The 18,390-nt window shown below is 39.0% G+C and overlaps 2 protein-coding genes across 2 annotated transcripts in view; both read left to right on the plus strand.

The window, feature by feature from the left end:
- The first annotated feature begins 3,475 nt into the window (after positions 1 to 3,475).
- Positions 3,476 to 9,234, plus strand: LOC119410850 (toll-interleukin 1 receptor (TIR) domain containing adaptor protein). Its single transcript, XM_037677770.1, is given in 4 exon segments — positions 3,476 to 3,555; positions 3,557 to 3,633; positions 5,142 to 5,726; positions 9,065 to 9,234. Coding segments are annotated over 4 exon segments (912 nt in total).
- A 5,702-nt stretch (positions 9,235 to 14,936) lies between these two features.
- st3gal4 (ST3 beta-galactoside alpha-2,3-sialyltransferase 4) overlaps positions 14,937 to 18,390 on the plus strand; it is a 60,623-nt gene continuing 57,169 nt past the window's right edge. The window contains 1 exon segment of the mRNA XM_037677771.1: positions 14,937 to 14,992. Within this exon segment, the coding sequence (XP_037533699.1) occupies positions 14,937 to 14,992 (56 nt within the window).

The raw sequence follows: 18,390 nt of genomic DNA on the forward strand, positions 1-18,390 counted from the left end.
GTATGCATTTTATATTCTGTATGTATTTCATATTCTGTATGTATTTCATATTCTGTATGTATTTTATATTCTGTATGCATTTTATATTCTTTATGTATTTTATACTTTGTATTTCAATTTATTCCTGTTGATCTTTGCACTGTGCTTGTTGTTTGTTTTTACACAATCTTTCTGATATGTTTCTTACTGTAAAGTGTCCTTTGGTGTCCTGAAAGGCGCTTTTTAAATAAAATTATTATTATTATTATATTATAATTTTGAGCAAACAACAAATTTTTTTAGATGGTTATCTTGTTAAATTTTGAAGAACTGCACAGCGAGTCGTCCCTCTGCGCTGCCGCAAATCGGCTTTTGAAATGCAGCTGATTTTACTGTTAAAGTACATTTATTAAGGAAATGTTCAACTGAGACGCACCTTTGCTAGAATTTCGAGCAAACAAATAATTGTTTTTAAGTGTTAATCTTGTTAAAGTCTTGTTAAAGTCCTCCTGTGCACGCTCCTGCGGCCGCCATTTGGCAGCCAATCAATTTTTGGCGCAACACCGTCCCACATTTCTGGGTGGTCAGCAGTGACGCATAACAAACACGACGGGTCAGCGGTGACGCATAATAGATGCGACTTATACGGCGAAGCAACATGTTTTTTTGTTTTTCCACTTTATTTGGCATATTTGGACTGATGCGACTTATACGGCGGTGAGACGTGTATGGCGGAAAGTACGGTAATGTACCGGTAGGTCGGATAATTCCTGATGCATCCTTACATTTATTTACGACACAGTTGTTTATTGTTGAGCTAAAACAGTAAGGTTTTCCAGCGTTTACAGTCTGCATTTGACATTATCCAGTCCTACTGAGTTTTTGATTCTTACAAATACTTGGCAATCTTGGTCAATGCACTTCTCTCTTTTAAGCCACATGTTGAAACCTTGGTAAAGAAGTTGAAAGTAAAACTGGGTTTCTTTTTCAGAAATAGATCCTGTCCTGGGCGGCTGTGGCTGAGTGGTTAGAGCAGTTGTCCTCCAATGCAAGAGTTGGAGGTTTGAATCCACCAGCAGTCACATGCCCAAGTGTCCCTGTGCAAGACACTGAATCCCTCGTTGCCTCCGATGTGTGTCTCATCGGTGTATGAATGTGATTTAAAGCTCTGATATGAGTGTTTAAAGAAGATAGAAAGGCGCTATACAAGTACAGTCCGTTTACCATTTATCTAATCCTGAATGCTAGGAAACCTTGTAGCTACTTTTCTTCCATCCATTGACTATGGTGACATTATTTACATGAATGCTCCTGCAAGCACCTCACAAATGTTGGATGCTGCCTATCACAATGCACTTAGATTCATAACTAGCTGTAACTACCATACTCATCATTGCACCCTGTATTCACTGGTTAACTGGTCATCATTAACTTCACGTAGACTCTCACACTGGTACATTTTCATCTTTAAATCACTTCTTGGTCTGTTGCCTTCAAACATCTTCTACATGTCACTTCGTCAGTGCAGCCACAGCGTGCGCTCCCAAGACATCATTACATGCAGTGTTCCCTCATTGCGGACTGAACTTGCCAAAAGCGTCTTCTCTTACTCTGCTCCTGTATCCTGAAATACCTTGCAAAAAGGTCTGAAGCTCTCAACTTTGATCTCCCTAAGGAATTTTAAACAACTGTTATGTTCAAGGCAAAAATCAATGCAGGCATGTTCCTGTCAGTATTTTACACTGTTTTATAATTAAGCACGTTTTTTATTTTGTTTTATAGCATTTATTTTATTTACTTTTCATTTTATACACTTTTATATGAATGTTCATTGCTGTGTGTACCTCATCTGTGTTTTTTTTTTTTTGTTTGAAACATGTCTCTCTTGTAAATGAGTCCTCGTGACTCAATGAGAATAACCTGTATAAATAAAGGTTGAATGAAAAAAGCACTCATACAAATACAAACTACAAGCTTCCCCACAAACACCACATCTTTGTCTACAAATCATGAGTCCACCATTTGTCCAGTAATAATGGCCACAGCAACTAAATTTTAGATTATTTACTTTTTTTAGACATTTAAATTACCACCACTACCACAAATGCACACACAGACACACACATACACACAAAAATCCCCTAAGCAATATTTAATCAAATAAGCAAATATTTTCAACCTGATTTCATTCAACCTCAGTGAAGATATATACTAAGCAAACACCAAATGGTACACTAAAAAATTTAAGATATACACTAGTGGCTAATAGTGCAAAACAATACACTGAACAACAGCAGCACAAGCATGAGTCTTTGTGGGTGGATGAGTATGAATGAATGAATACAGCAGCAGGAAACAATCAACAGCATGAGATCAGCAGCATGAATAATCAGCAGCACATATCACCAATCAAAGTTGCATTACAGTGATTTTTTTTTCCTTCACATTGATAATTCTGAATAGGGATTCATGAGTCTAACAGCTTCAGGGTAGAAGCTGCTCCTCAATCTAGTGGTTCTACACTTAATGCTCCACAGCCTCCTGCCTGAGGGGAGCGGGACAAAAATTGTGTGTGCTGGGTGAGTGGGGTTCTTCATGATGCAGGTGGCCCTCTTCCTGCATCTGGAGGTGTGGATGTCTGTGTAAAGATATACAAAAGTAAAGGTCTGAACACCATTACCTTGATTAAAATAATGGTGGGTTCTTGGCATTCTGTAATCCCCCTCATTTGAATTAAACACACAAAACCCGGTTGGTTATCACAATGTCTGTAAATTTATTTTACATCTGTGAATAATAATCAACAATGTGAAGTTATGGCAACAATGTGGAAATATGTATGAGCGTAACCAGTAATATTATTTCAAAAGGTGAACAACTTAGTAGATAACAAAGTCCATGCGCAATAATCCAGGTATACAATCCAACATTTTTCAGTCAGGTCATCTGGGTACGCTGTTGGGGGAAGAATCAGTTTTGTGTTGTGTGTTTCCTTGACTGATGAAGCCTTCCGGATCGAAGGCAAAACGTTTCAGCACAAAAAAAGAAGCTGCCCAGATGACCTGACTGAAAAATGTTGAACTTAGTAGATGTTTTGTTTTCAAACAGAGAAAATAGAAATACTGAAGTTCTTCTAAAAAGGAAACAGTTGGTTTAACATTTTAACAAATAATAGAAATTAGGACAAGAACTGGTGCAGCATCTGCAGTTTTGCGGACTCTGTACCGGTCTGTTGTGGTGAAGAGAGAGCTGAGATGTAAGGCAAAACTCTCTGTTTACCGGTTGGTCTACGTTCCTACCCTAACCCATAGTGTTACTGGTTTTGGTGCGTGCCACACAGATAACAAGCTGTGCTTTTTGTTGCGGTTGTTTGGAACAAAGTGTTAATTCTCAGCTCACTGAGGTGTAACATTTGACGGACTTTGCATTTGAAATATGAGTGCAGAGTTCTGGGCGTCTCTTCCAGCAAACAGTAACTTCCTCTTTTTTGAGGGTGATGACAGTTACTTTGTTTGCTTCAGTCTGTTCAGCCACTTTCGCTGAGTTATATGCATGGAGGGCATGCACTCTTCACCGTGGAGCATCAGGTCTCATTTTACAGGAAGAGGTTTGGACTTTAGCTGAACAGGCATGATGGTACTAACAACATGCATGGTGAGTGACATGTCAGAAACTTAATTCTCATGTAAAGATTACCTTACTGGTAATTTGCAACAATTAAGTCATTTTAAATCAGTAACAGTCATACATGTCTTGACTTACTTCCAGTAATTTTTCAGTAACTGGATGTAAACTACCCCCAAACACATTGTATGGGAAAAATTGTTGAAATTCTCAGCTCAGGACCTGCCTTGTAGACCAACTGGGAAGGATTAATAACTATAAATAACTGTGAATGCAGCCGCATGGGAAAAGCTCTCTGGTTTCCACAGGAAGTTCAAGAGTCAGTTCTTGCTGTGACATCTATGGCTGTTTTCTGTTGTGGTGTGTAGAGCTGGAAGTTGGATAAATCCTTCAGAAGAACATCTGAATTCTTAAATGAGAGCCGGATCATTTTGCAACAGGGAAGATGGTGTTTCTGAACACTTTTCCATCATGGACAACATCCAAAACTATAAATTGTTTTAGTCAACAGGAAACGCAGACTCAATCAGAGACTCATCATGCTCCACTGGACGCCCTCCTTTTACTTGAAATACATTGATGCTGCTCTTTATCTTTCTGTATTTCTTTGCCTTATTTTAAAATTTCATTTTTAAGAGAAGGATTTTTTGATGTTTAAGCCATCCATCCATCCATTTTCTTCATCTGCATTTTCCTGTTCTGGGTCACAGCAATCTGGTCCTGTCTCCAGTGAGGCTCAAATTTAGAATGAGGGTCCAACACAACCCCTAGATAATGGAGCTCATCAACTTTTAAGATTCCAACAGTAAAAAAAAAAAAAAAAAATACCGACTTCACATGTACAACTCAATTTTGATGCAGTTCAGATATTTTAAAAAAAAATTCTTAGTTCATTGTAACATTATCACACAATTTGCTTGTTCAATAACCATGTGGCCAGTTGTGTAGTATTTATTTAAACAATAATATCATTTGCATACATTTGTCACTGAAAAAATGCAACTCTCAGGCAAGCAAAAAGAGCAATGGTTCCACACAGGAGCCTTGTGGAACACCTATTTTGATATTAAAATCTTGATTTCATTTTATTTCCTTTTATTAACTGTACTCTATGTTGATCACCAGCCACCAAGATAGTTGCTACAAATAATAAACCTTTAAAAACACAAAAATGGCCATACATGACCCAGTCATTTTTACAGATAGAGCTAAAACTTGGTTTAGTAGTGGATGAGAGTCATTCACAACTTATACTACAAGCACTAAGTGATTGTGTGATATGCTTGTTTAATACTCTGGAATGCAGTATGTTGGGCAGTATTACTTCAAGGAAAGCAAGTTTTACTTAAACATGAACTGTAACCGTTAAAGACTGTTCTAGAGGAATTTCACCTTTTAAATTTAGAGTTTTTGAATTCCTGAGCTAATCATAAAGGTTTTTGTTTTTGTTGTTATTGCTAAATTAGCATAGAGACTGTAGATCTGAAAACACACAACCAGGTCGTCAGTGTCATATACTGTTTTGTTTTGTCTTACAGGTTGGTTCCAAAATTTATTTAAACCTAGAAAAACTAAATCAACCCAACACGACAAGGGCATAAATGCTGAAAACTCGGTGGTGTCCATCAGCAGCGTGTCATCCACATCGACGTCCGTAAGGACCAGTCATTGTAAACCACAGCAGTTAAATATTGCACTGAACTCAGAGCTGAGATGGAAACGGAAATATGATGTATTTGTGTGCCACAGCTCTGCCCACACTGACATTGAAGAGGCCACACGCCTGGTCTTGTTCCTGGAGGAGGCGCCACGCAGCCTCCGATGCTTCTTGTGGCAAAGGGACACCTGTCCAGGAGGAGCCATTTCCACAGAGTTTTGCAAGGCAGTGGCAGACAGCCACATACGGGCCCTGCTTATCACCCCCAGCTTTGTGCAGGACGACTGGTGTAATTATATGATGCACCAGACTTTATCAGAGGGGCCCATGTCCAACAGAATGATCCCCATGCTTCAGAACCTGTCCTACTCTCAGTACCCACAGGAACTCAAGTTCTACTACTACATTGACTTGAGCAAGAACCCAGACCAAGGCTTCAGTATGGTCAACAAGACGGTGCACAGGCGTAAGTCATCAGGGTGAACTGAGCTACAGAATGTCACAGTTCCTGGTGATATTACATCCAAGGGTTATGACGTGTGTAGAATCATCTTAAACATGTATTTTTGTTCCATCTAAAGAGATAGTTTAGATATTTTTGAAGTGATGTTCTGTCAAATAGTTGTCAACAATTAGTACTTTATTTAACAGCAGAGAGAGCAGTCAAAAAACTCAAAGTGTGGAGAAAAGGGCAAAAGTCTTCATTCAGTCTAGATTAATTGCTCACCCAAGAGACACATTTTATTGTTTTCTTTTAGGCTTATGAAAAAAACAGTTAAAATGACATACTTGTGTGAAAGAACAATGCATTAGCTAACCTTTATCTAAACCTAGGTGAAGACTTTTGCCATTTCTATATCCTCTGTGCTATATGACTGATGTCACGGCTGATGGTGCTGGTAATGGTGATGTCATACAAAAAAAAATTCACAGGCAATCAGGTGTAGACCTCATCACATTCATTACAAAGCTTTGAAGTTAGACCCACAGAGAGACAATGCATCACAAATACAGAACTTATTAATGCCTTGTCCTTTGCTCCAGGAATCTGACCCATTCTGACCTCTTGAAGAAAGCTGGCTAGTTTTATAGAAACCCCTGATCGCAGTTCCCCCCATCTCCTCTTGGTTGCCACCAGCCAACTGCAGATAGAGGCGCAGAGGAGTCGTGGAGAACAAGCATCTCTCAAGGACTCCCAGGGAACAAATCACAAATGTCTACCATAACGTTCAAAAGTCTTGAACAAACAAAAGATGATGAACCATGACTTCTCCTCTATCCTCTTACAGATAATCACATTAAAAAGTATTATAATCCAATCCAACTTTATTTATAAAGCACAACTAAAAACCATCACTTCTGTCTTTTTTTCTCAATGAAATTTGAAAAGCTTAGATCCATCATCATGTCGTCAAGACACTTGAGCAACGGATCGACAGAGTGCAGATCTGTTTTTTTTAAGAAGAACATAAATCTGACTGTCATCCGCATAACAATGGAAGAAAATACCATGCTTCCTAAGTATGGAACCAAGTGCAAGCAAGAGACAAGAGTAGAGGGCTCAGGACTGAGCTCTGGGGGACCCCACATGAGAGTCGAGCAACGGAGGACACAAAGTCCCCAAGACTGACACAAAATCTTCGATCTGTTAAGTATGACCTGAACCACTCCAGTGCTGCACCCCCCACCCACTGATTCAAGTGGGAGATTAAAAGTTCATGGTCCACTGTATCAAATGCTGCAGTTAAATCTAAAATCCAAGAATAACACAGTCCCCAGAGTCAGTTATAAAAAAAAAAAAAAATCACAAAAAACTCTTAAAAGAGCCGATTCTGTGCTGTGTAAGGTTTTAAAACCAGATTGGAAAACCTCAAGGATATTATGTTTCTCCAGAAAAGCCATTACTTGAATAAAAACTATCTTCCTGAGGATTTTTGAGATAAAAGTTAGTTTAGATATAGGCCTAAAATTCACAAGAGCAGCAGTATCTAGTCCTATTTTAAAATCAGAGGTTGCGCAGTTGCACATTTGAAATATTCAGGGACCACCCCTGAGGACAAACTGCTATTAATAAGAGTCAAAACAAAGGACCCTATAGTGGGAAGAAAGCATCAGGAGAACCTGAGGGCTTTAATTGACCAACAGTCTTCTGCAATAACATCAAAATGAACTATTGTAGTTTCATTCTGACAGTTCACAGTGACTGAAATGAATCATCATAAGGATTATTATGTAATGAAATATCACATGGTACATACATTTATTTTTGTTTAACCTTTATTTATGCAGGTAGTCACACTGAGTCATGCAGACTCGTTTTCAAGAGAGTCTTGTTTTGGGAGCAGATGGTGGGGGTTAAGAGCCTTGCTCAAGGGCCCAAACTGGGGCAAATGAGGGTGGAGGCAGGTGTGGGTGTTTCACCTTTTCCACCCACACATTGATGTTGTCGGTCCCGGGAGTCGAGCCAGCGACCTTCTGATCACCACCTCCTATGTACATATGTCTATTTACCCTGACAGTGACAGGCAGTGGGTGTTTGTTATCAAAAGTGGTGTAACTGTCACCAGTATTATCTGTCGAGGACACTCGTGCAGCTTAACCTTTATATATTTTTTCTTATAACACTTCTTTTTTGGGGAGGAGGGGGCAACTTCTCACCTCATTATATCCAACTTTATTCCTGTATTCATCCCCATATTTTAGCAGAGAAATGACTGTGTTTTATGGTCTTAGGCCTCATACGTTTGCTTGTGCACTTTTTAATGGTGAGAAAGTCAACAATGTTCTCGCTGATGTCCTTTTATCCTCTAACAGCTCCTCTCAGGGCTGTGTATCTTCTTTCATTTTATTTTAGTGTTGAAATGTGTGTGTGTGTGTGTGTTGGGTGTGTGTGTGTGTTTGTTTCAGGTTATCTTGTAGGGACCAATTTTACGAAAAAACATGCATTGTGGGAACCAACTGCTCTTTATGGGGACCAAATCCCTCCTCAGGATTATCACTGTGAAGAAGAAGAAAAATCACTATAATGCCACTTTGTTGATATGTGCTGCTGACTATCCACGCTGCTGATCTCATGCTGCTGATTTATTTCACGCTGCTGTGTTCATTCGTACTCATCTGCGCACACAGACTCATGTTTGTGCTTCGGTTGTTCAGCGTATTGTTTTTGTACTATTTGTGCTTAGAGTATTCTTAGTTTAGTGTATTTCTTACTTTATATCTTAGATCTTATTACTGTTTTTATTTACAACTTATACTTTTGTTGGATGTAACTGAGACCCTGTGTACACAGTTTCATTCCAACACATGTGGATGACAAATAAAAAAACTTTGACTTTGAAACAAAGCCAGGTCCCCAAAAGGAGAAGTTTTGTTGGAGGGTTAGGTTTAGGACTAAGGTGTGAATTGCAGATGGGTTAGGGTTACGCATGTACTAGTAATGGTTAGGTTTAGGGTAAGGGTCAGGGTTAGACTATAGAAAATGATTGGAAGTCAATGCAAAGTCCCAAAAAAGTATGTTTACAAGAATGTGTGTGTGTGTGTGTATATGTGTGTGTGTGTTTATCATATATGAATATTTACATGTTTTTTTTAACTACTGGCTGTGAAACAAACTGGCCCCAGAAGATAACCAGAACCAGTTATCCAGAACGTGACCGGGTACTACTGATGCCTAGTTGACAGAACATCACTTCAAAAAGGATTAAACATTTTAAACTTAAAGCTCACAAACAGTAATTCAGCTTGTTAAAACTCTGTAAACAGCAACTGTTTCTCCTGATTTCTTCTTGTTTTCTTCCTTAGTCCTGGAGAACCTGGTCCAAAATGAAATGAAATTCAGCTGCATGTTGGCCGGCTCGAGCTGTGGAGTAGACAACAGCTCACAAGAAGGAAAAGTGGTGTCAGAACCTGACTCTGCTGGGACGTCTAATCCTTTGGAAGTGACACATGAGAGATCAGGAACATGGCTGTGACAACATCTAGTTGGATACAATGTAGAATGAAGGACTGAAGGAAAACAATGCTGCTATTCACTGAACCTACATCAGTCATTCTTTGGCTACGTCAAAGTTCGGCTGCAGCGACTTCATTGTGCAACATTTCATGAAGATGAAGATGATCTTATGGTGAACAGGAAGCATTTCCCTCGGAGGGTTGTTTCCTGTTGTAGAGCAACAGAAGTATCATGCGAGCTAAACGGAAGTAGAAAATTCTAAATATTTGTTGTGGCGGTTGCAATGAAACAGGACGTGACGGTTATACTCACAAGCTGTATTACAGTAACTGGGAAAACACCAGTGCATCATGTCATTATCTGTCTGGTATTGTCTGAGCCATAATACAGTCACAGTTGGCAGCAACAAGTAACAACAGAACAGAACATACACGTGTTCACTGTGTAAACCTAAAAACCCAACATATTCTCTTACGTAAATAAATATTCTTGTTCCTTTAAAGCAAAAGTAGTATTGGGATCCATAGCACCACACACACTTTGTAACACGTATCCTGACCTCATTCAGTTGGCAGAAGTACTACTGAATACAAACAGCACTTCTGATTCACAGCCATGCTTATTTTCTCATTTACCACATTCTCAAGTCGACTGGCGTGATTTGGTTGCCCCTGGCGGGCGATATGCAGCCACCTTATCTCAGTTAGAAGGAATGCTTACATCAGCACTGATAAGGCCCCGAGCTGCACATTCACAGCAGCACCCGATAAGGCCCGAGGCCACATATTTTACAGGCTGTGCACTCGCACAAAGCTCTCCATGGAAATTTACCAAGAATTTCTTCATGTTCTGGATTTTATTCATGCAGCTGTTTGATGTTTTGATGCTTGGCCGTATCCCGGTCCCTCTAAATATCTCCACACATTTAGCACCACAATAACAGGCCCAGTAATCACCTCTTTTGTTGTGAGCCAACAAAAAAATGTAAGAGTTCGCCAATCGGTACAGATGTTTGGAAAGGGGCTTTCATAAATCCTCACACACACAGCGAGCTGCCAGAGTGAGAGAAAACCAAGTATCACGTTTCACAATAAAATGCAAATTAATGTGGATTTTTTTTTTCTTTTAAAGGTCACATCAAACCAAGTCTGTCTTTTTTTATGTTCCCAAATCAAGATGTTACAATCGGTGATTTATACTGAAATAAAACTTGTGGACATAAACACAGAGTTAAGTGAAACCTTCATTCCCTGAGGCATTTTATACAGTGAAGCCAGGAGATAAAAATTAAACAACTTTGAACGTTGCTTTGAATTTTTTTTAATGTTGATTTAACATTCACATCGTCACATAGCAGTCCTGTTTCTCTTTATTCTTTGGCTTTTCTTTGCTGTTTATAAGCTAACATTTTGTTATCTTTAGCATTTAACTAGCATTTTGCTTAATTTAACTTTAAGTAAATGTTTTGCTATTTTTAGTTTTAGCTCAAATTTTGTTTGTTTTAGCTAGTATTTTGGTACTTTTAGATTTAAGCTAGCTAGTGTTCTGCTTTTTTTTTTTAACTTTAACAACTAGGCTTCAACTTCTTCAGTAAAGTTTTTCAAAGTGTTTTAGCAGTCGCACTTTTTTTAACAGAAAATGCAATTTCTGACACGTAAACACGTAAAAGTTAAAAATTAGACAACAAAAACTTACCGTATTTTTCACCCTATAAGTCACAGTTTTTTTGCAAAATTTACATGCCCTGCATCTTATTTGCCAAAGCAACATATTCATGGATTCCCCCCCATATTTATAAACCAATTTTTGACTGAGATTTGACAGTTTTCATTCATTCTGACTGGGGGGAAATAAATAAATAAATAAATTAATTAATTAATTTGCACAGTACCATTTTCAGCCACTAGATGACAGCAAAGTAGTAGATGCAGTAGGGCAAGGTGTTGTATCATGTAATAGGTAAATGTGGCTATAATGCCAAATTCAAAAAAGTTCAATACAAAAACAACTGGATTTTATTTATTATACTTTATGTTTTTTTTCTTGAACTTTTTTAAATGTACCATGTCCTGGATGACTGAGAATCTTCACCAGCTATTAATGACTCAAGCGTCTTGCCACAGTCCCTCTTTCGTTCTGCTCGCTGCTTGGAACCGTCAAACTAGCTGCACCCCCCCAGCGAAATGCAGTTCATTTGACCCTTAAAGTGCATTTATTCACACCTTTGCTATAATTTTGAGCAAACAAATTATTGTTTTAGGAGCTTTTCTTGTTAAATTTCGAAGAAACAAGCAGCATTCCTCCCTATTTTTTTCCCTCCCTCTGCGCGCTCCCGGTGCAACAAGGCAGCTTATACAGCTGATTTGACCGTTAAAGTCTTTTTATTAAGCAAAGGTTAGACTGAGACTCACATTTACTATAATTTTGAGCAAACAAATAATTGTTTTAGGGTTAATCTTGTTAAATTCTTGTTAAAGTCCTCCCGTGCACGCTCTCGCGGCCGCTATTTGGCAGCCCATCGATTTTTGGCACAACACCAGCCCACATTTCCGGGTTGTCAGCGGTGACGCATAATAGATGCGACGTATACAGCGAAGCAGCATATTTTTGGATTTTTCCACTTTTTTAGACATATTTGGACTGATGCGACTTATAGGGCGGTGCGACATGTACGGCGGAAAATACGGTATTCAGTTTTTAGCTGGTAAACATGCATGTTTTATCATCTGACAACAGCAGTACTTTTAAATAAAGATACTCAAACTTAGAAACACGAACTAGTGTTTGGAGGATTTCACATAAATAGAACTCCATCGCTGACTCATGTTTTTGCCTTTTAGTCTTTCAGATCTTGTTTTGAGTCACAAAATCATACAAATATTGGGCGTAGTTTCATTCCTGCACAGTTAAGCATGAAATGACATGCAATTTGACAGAAAATAAAACATGTTTTTTTAATCAGGCTTCCATGTTGAAAATGCATTTTGAATTTCAAATCTTGTTCTTCATATTTTCATTTTTGCGGCACAGTTTCAAAATAAAAGACCTGACATGTTTGCAGGATTTCTGGAGGTCTACATTTAACACCTGATCTGGAGTTTTTGGTTGATTAAAGTCTACATGGTTGTCAACCAAAAAGAAACTCATGTTGAATGTAAAACACGTAACAAAAACCAACGACTTTCCTCTGTCTCTTGATATTATAGTTTAATTGTTTTAAATTATTACTACAATAGTGTTGTCCAGCTTTTACATGAGCTTCATGGTAAGACAGTAAATACAAAAAAAGTCCCTTTATGCATACCCCTTCCTTTCTTTTAGACTAAAATTTACTGCACAAACTGAATGAACTTCACTCTAATGCTCACCTCCTTGTCTAAAACTAAATTACAGACCTTAATTAAAGATGACTGAATTATTTGCCATCACAAAAGTAATTCCTCTGTGATTAGGGCGATGCATAAACTGTACAGATTTTCAGCTGACTAAACAACGACAAATTAAAACGTCCTTGAATGAATGCATATTGCTCAGTGCCAGTTCAAAGTTTTAAATTTAAATTATAAGATGATAAAAGTTACCGTGCACATTGACCAGGACATAAAGAACACAGGAGAATATTTGAAAAAAAAAAAAAAAAAAACGGTGTTCTTGCTATTAAAGCAAACTTCAAACTAAGAATAATCTATATTTGGTCAGCTAAATATAATTATACTCAAAAATGTAACTTAACAAACAGAAAACGAACAAAAACCCAATGGCCTGATGGTTTAAGAGTCTTTTGCTCCAGCAGGAAGAGGCCAGCATGTCATCAGGTAATTCAAAAGAAAAAGACAATTAGTGCTCAACATTTTAAAACCACACGGTGTCATTATGGGAGCACTCCATGGCTGATTTGTCAGGGTTGGTGATGAAACCTCAGGAGGCTCAGAGTTGTTCAAGACACTGACTCAAATCAGCGCCCTCTGGTGGTCAGCAGCAGCATCGACACGGTTTCAGTTCATGTCAGCAGTAAAAGTTCAGGAAACACAGAGTGGTCAATTTAATCTGCTCATTCTATCACCACATAATCCACAGACACACTCACTCATCCTTACTCAGAAACATTTCACATTAAACAAAGAATAGAGTACATTACACCTTCACAGCCTTCCTGCTCAAACCTTAAAACAACATTTTGAACAACGCTTGGACTATGTCTGAGGATGACTCTCAGCTACTACCACATCGGAGCTCAACATCTGTTAATCTGACTACCCTAGCAGTTCTCAATGCTTTCTAAAAGTTTATTAAGAGTTGTCCAGTGGTTCATAAGATATTTTGCTAACAGACAAACCCACACACAGAGCAGTCAAACATTATCAACCATTCACTCTCAGCAGCAGGCGAGTAAAAGTAAATAAATAACTCTCATAAACGTTTGGTTTGTGAAAGTGGTCTAGCAAATTCTCTGACCAAATGGTGAGCAGCTCCAGGTGGGAAAGCTCCAGAACAGACGGGCCTTGTGACGCAGAACAGAACCATGAAAGAAGAAGTGAAAGAGGGGAATGGTTCAGCCCCCCCCCCCACCCCCCCACCCCCCAGGCTTCGCATCCACGAGACCACGAACACAGAAGAAGAGACTCCAGTTTATTCGCCCTGACACGATGACCTCGACATGGGGGCACAGAGTTCATGTGGAAACACTAAACAGAACTGGGATTTCAAAAGAGCAAGAAATTCACTTTTTTTTATTGGATTGTAAAAAAAGCTGACCAGAGGTAATCATGATGCAAAGCACGCTCAGTACAGTGTTTTAATGTTTGCCTGAAATTAAAAGTTGTAAAGTTTCATACGTGTGCATGCTGATGCACTCAGATGACGACTCAGTTCATCAACGACAAACAGCTTCATAAATATATTCACAGTTTTCTCTTTTCTGCTTTACTGTGATTTTGATGTTTTTTTTTTTTTTTTTTGCTGTTCAGATATGAGGACTTTGCTATTATAATTTTTTTTTTTTTTTACAAGATATTTAACGTTTTATTTGTAAAACGTTTCCTTGGAAATCCAACAAGGTTGAGTCAGGCCCTCTGGATGGATCCTTCTTTGTTGAAACGTTTCGTCTTTTATCGAAAAGACTGCAACAAAATCTCTTCGGCTCCTTCTCAATCGGTTCTTTTGGAAATCTGCTTCAACAAACTTGTATTTGGTTCTCCGATAGTTTTTAGATAATGTTTCGCTACTTTTATTGTGCGTTATCTACAATTTATTTTAGCTAATAGCTAGCCTTTTGTCACTGTTAGCTAGTCTTTTGCTGATTTTAGCCATTTGTTAGCCTCAAGCTACAATTAGCTATTAGTGAGCCTTTATCTACTGCTGAGGAAACTTCTTTAATATCAAAAAGGACAACACTAGTTTATAAAACAGTCGTTGAATCTGTTATTACTTTCAGCATTTTATCCTGCTACAGCTTTCTCACTGTGAAACACAAAACCAAACTCTTTAGCTATTTATTTTAAAGATGGTGGTCTTTGTTTTTACCAGCGAGCTGCAGGAGCACGGTGCAGCTAATGATGTCTTGTTTTGGGATAAACCAACAGCAGTCAGCCGCTCTCAGTCGTAGAACGTCTGATTCTGCAGCCTGCATGCATGCGAAGCAGCTTTTTTTAAGACTATTGTGCACATTACAAGTGAGTTTTTGCTTTTTAAATCTAAACTTAAACGATTTTGTTGGATAAGATGAGGGGCAAGATTCCACAGAAACATCTGGCTGAGGAAGACACCCCTCTGCTGGGGTGAGGTGACCTGTGGAATCACTAAAGTTCTATCTTATCTTATCTTAACTCCATCTTGGTGGATTTTTACAGAGGCTCTCAAATATAAAAGTGGAGCACCACCTAGAAAGCTAATATAAAAAGTGAAAGTATAGGATAAGAGATAAAAAGAAAAAGCATTACAGAGAGGAATGCTTTATTTTATGATCTGATAAATATAATATACATTTTATATTGAGTGTATTTTAATGTGGACGATTGTTCCCCTCAGGAGCACAGCAGTGCAGTAAAGTTACTGTGAGGTTATGAGAGCGTTTGAAAAATAGCTGACGAAAAAAAAACAAAAAAAAAAAGCAGGATTTATTTTTTATTTTTAAGAATTTGTCAGTAAAAAGTTCATTGACTGCACCGAAATAAATTAATTAATAAAAACACAGAAAAAATAAACGCGAGTCTGATTTCCCACCAAAAGACGATACAAGGGTTAAGAAACCCCAATAGGTGAGCACAGTTTCAATCTGAATTTATTTGCCAAAGAAAAGTGTCAACTGTTTACGTGTCAGGGCTTTCTGTCTGTAGTTTCTGCACCTCCCTGTTGTCTCTTCCTCATGTTTCTGCTCCTGTGCACACCTGTCCTGAATCCCAATCACCCCAGATGTTTCCCACTCCGTCTCATTAGCGTTCTGTATTTAGTCGGTGTCTTTTCACTCCTCTGGTATCCAGACATTATCTCTTCCACAGTGTCATGGTCTGTGTCCGCTCTACTTGTCATCTCCTCCTTGTAAGTAAGTTTTGCTGCCCCGTCAGCGTTTTTCATTTGCAAATTTAAAATAAATTATATTACTTATTTTACCCGGAGTCTCCGTTGCCTTCCTGCACGTGGGTTCAACTCCTTAACCACCAGATCATGTCAACGTGGAGATAAAAAAAAAAAAAAGAATAAAAATGGAGTTTCTGTGGAGCTGCTGGGCGTGTAAAGCAGGGATGAGCTGGTTCAGTTTGTTTGCAAGCCCTCAGCACTGTCCTTGGTTTGGAGCAGGCAAATATTTGCACCTCATGTAATCTTTGTTCAACTACTGTGGAAAAAACACACACACACACACACAAAAAACAGTGTCGTGAACCATGACAAAACATACGGAGAAAACTGTATTTTACCATCAAAATATTTTCTTAACTTGTTAAATAGCAGATAAATGTGGCCAGAACAATATAAACATTCCCTTTAGGGAATGCATATCACCCGCCACTATTCATGCTACAGCTTTACTAAGATTATTTTATGGTAAGAAAGTTGTCGACATTTAAATCAGACTTTGAATGTAACGTTATGGATGAGCTCAGGCTATATCACAAGATTTCACTCGGTGTGTGTGTTGAGTCGCACTCTCAGCTACTAACACGCATACCTTCAGTTCCACATCTGCAAACCTAACTAAATTAAAGATTATCTGGGTTTTTAAGAGTTTAGATAGTGGTGGCAGCCATCATGAAGTGGGATGACCTCAATGGCTACTCAGTTGTAGATGAACATCCGATCATTCATTCATGAACGTTTCATTAAAACCCATGCAACCTGTCACGAGATCATTTAGACACACACAGGCTTTAACATGATCGAACATATTTTGCCTTTCTGTGCCGAGGGATATAAAAAGATTTTCATTAGAGGAATTGTGATGTTTCATAAATGGATAAGACTGGGACTGACAGGTGGGGGTTGTCCTTGAGGTCTGTCATCTCTTATGTTCAACAGCAACAACACTCTGAAGATGTCGGAGAGCCTGGGAACAAAAACATCCAAAGGGATAACACCAATGCCTAAATTAGCAGAGAAGTCACTGATGTGGAAGAGCTTATTAATGTGTGCATGTCACTACCTGTTCAATCAGCGGTCAGTCAGAAGCAGCCGAGGCATTTCGATGTGTCTGGATCTGTCTGTGGTTCTTCATATACATTATGAAGGTGGATCTGTGCAGCCCAAAGCCTCTTAACGCGGCTTGTTTCACGCTTAAAGACGACCACGATTCATCTGTTCAGGGAATCGGGCTGCACCTCAGGACTCTGAGTGCCGGTTCGAACCCTGCGCCCCTCGCAGCCGGCTGCCAGGAACCAGATGTGGCGTGCAGTAAAATGACCGACAATAAATCTTTTAAGTTTGGACCAACTTTTCACAGATGGGTGAAAAAAAAAAATTATTTAGCTGAAATGTTTTGTGTAAATCTCAATAAAGTCTGAAATCAATCAAACAAAGAATGTTTTCATTAACTTTGTCAAACGGTGCAGTTTGAAGAAGTTTAATAATGATGTGCATTTCCAAAATGTGGGTACACACTTGGTATAAACAAAACACTTGGTTGAATCCATCAAAAGCCACAGTAAGTTAAAGTCACGTGACTGACCAACTGGAGACCTGTCCAGGGTGTCCCCCGCTTCTCGCACAGTGACTGTTGGACATGGACACCAGTGTCTCCCAAGACTTGAAAAGGAAGAAGCGGGTAACGATAATGGATGGATGGATAGATGAATATAACGAATGATATAAGAAAAACATATTTACTTTAGCCTAAAAGCTATTACTTTACTAAAAGAAGCTGAATCACTTAAACTGGAATATATTTATTTATTTATTTTGAATATATATTGAGTTATATTGAATACATCCACTGATCCAGCGACCTTCTCGCTGAGAGTAGGCAGCTCTGAGCCTATTGTATATACTGAACAACTTTTTTCCCACTTCAAATGTTTCTTAACGTTCTCACTGGAGTGGTTTGCAGCCGAGTGTGAAGCGACTGGGATGAAAATCAGCACTTCCAAATCTGAGGCCATGGTCCTGAACCAGAAAAGAGTGGATTGTTCTGTTCAGGTCGAGGGTGAGGTTCTGCCTCAAGTGGAGGAGCTCAAGTATCTCGGGGTTTTGTTCACGAGTGAGGGAAGAATGGAGCATGAGATTGACAGATGGATTGGTGCAAGATCTGCAGTATTGCGGACTCTGTACTGGTCCGTTGTGGTGAAGAGAGAGCTGAGCTGTAAGGAAAAGCTCTGTTTACCAGTCAGTCTACGTTCCTACCCTCCCCTATGGTCACGAGCTCTGAGTAGTGACTGAAAGAATGAGATCGTGAATACAGGAGGTTGAAATGAGTTTCCTCTGCAGGGAAGATGGACTCTCCATAGGGTGAGAAGTTTGGTTATTCAGAAGAGACTTGTAGTAGAACCGCTGCTCCTCCACATTGAGAGGAGCCACATGAGGTGGTTCAGGCATCTGGTAAGGATGCTCACTGGACGCCTCCCTAGGGAGGTGCTTCAGACATGTCCGACTGGGAGGAGACCCCGAGGAGAACCCATGACACGCTGGAGAGATTCTCTCTTGGTTGGCCTGGGATATATATATATATATATATATATATATATATATA

This window comes from Nematolebias whitei, chromosome 6, assembly GCF_014905685.2.
Source record: "Nematolebias whitei isolate Nwh7 chromosome 6, NemWhi1, whole genome shotgun sequence".
Classification (NCBI taxonomy): Eukaryota; Metazoa; Chordata; class Actinopteri; order Cyprinodontiformes; family Rivulidae; genus Nematolebias; species Nematolebias whitei.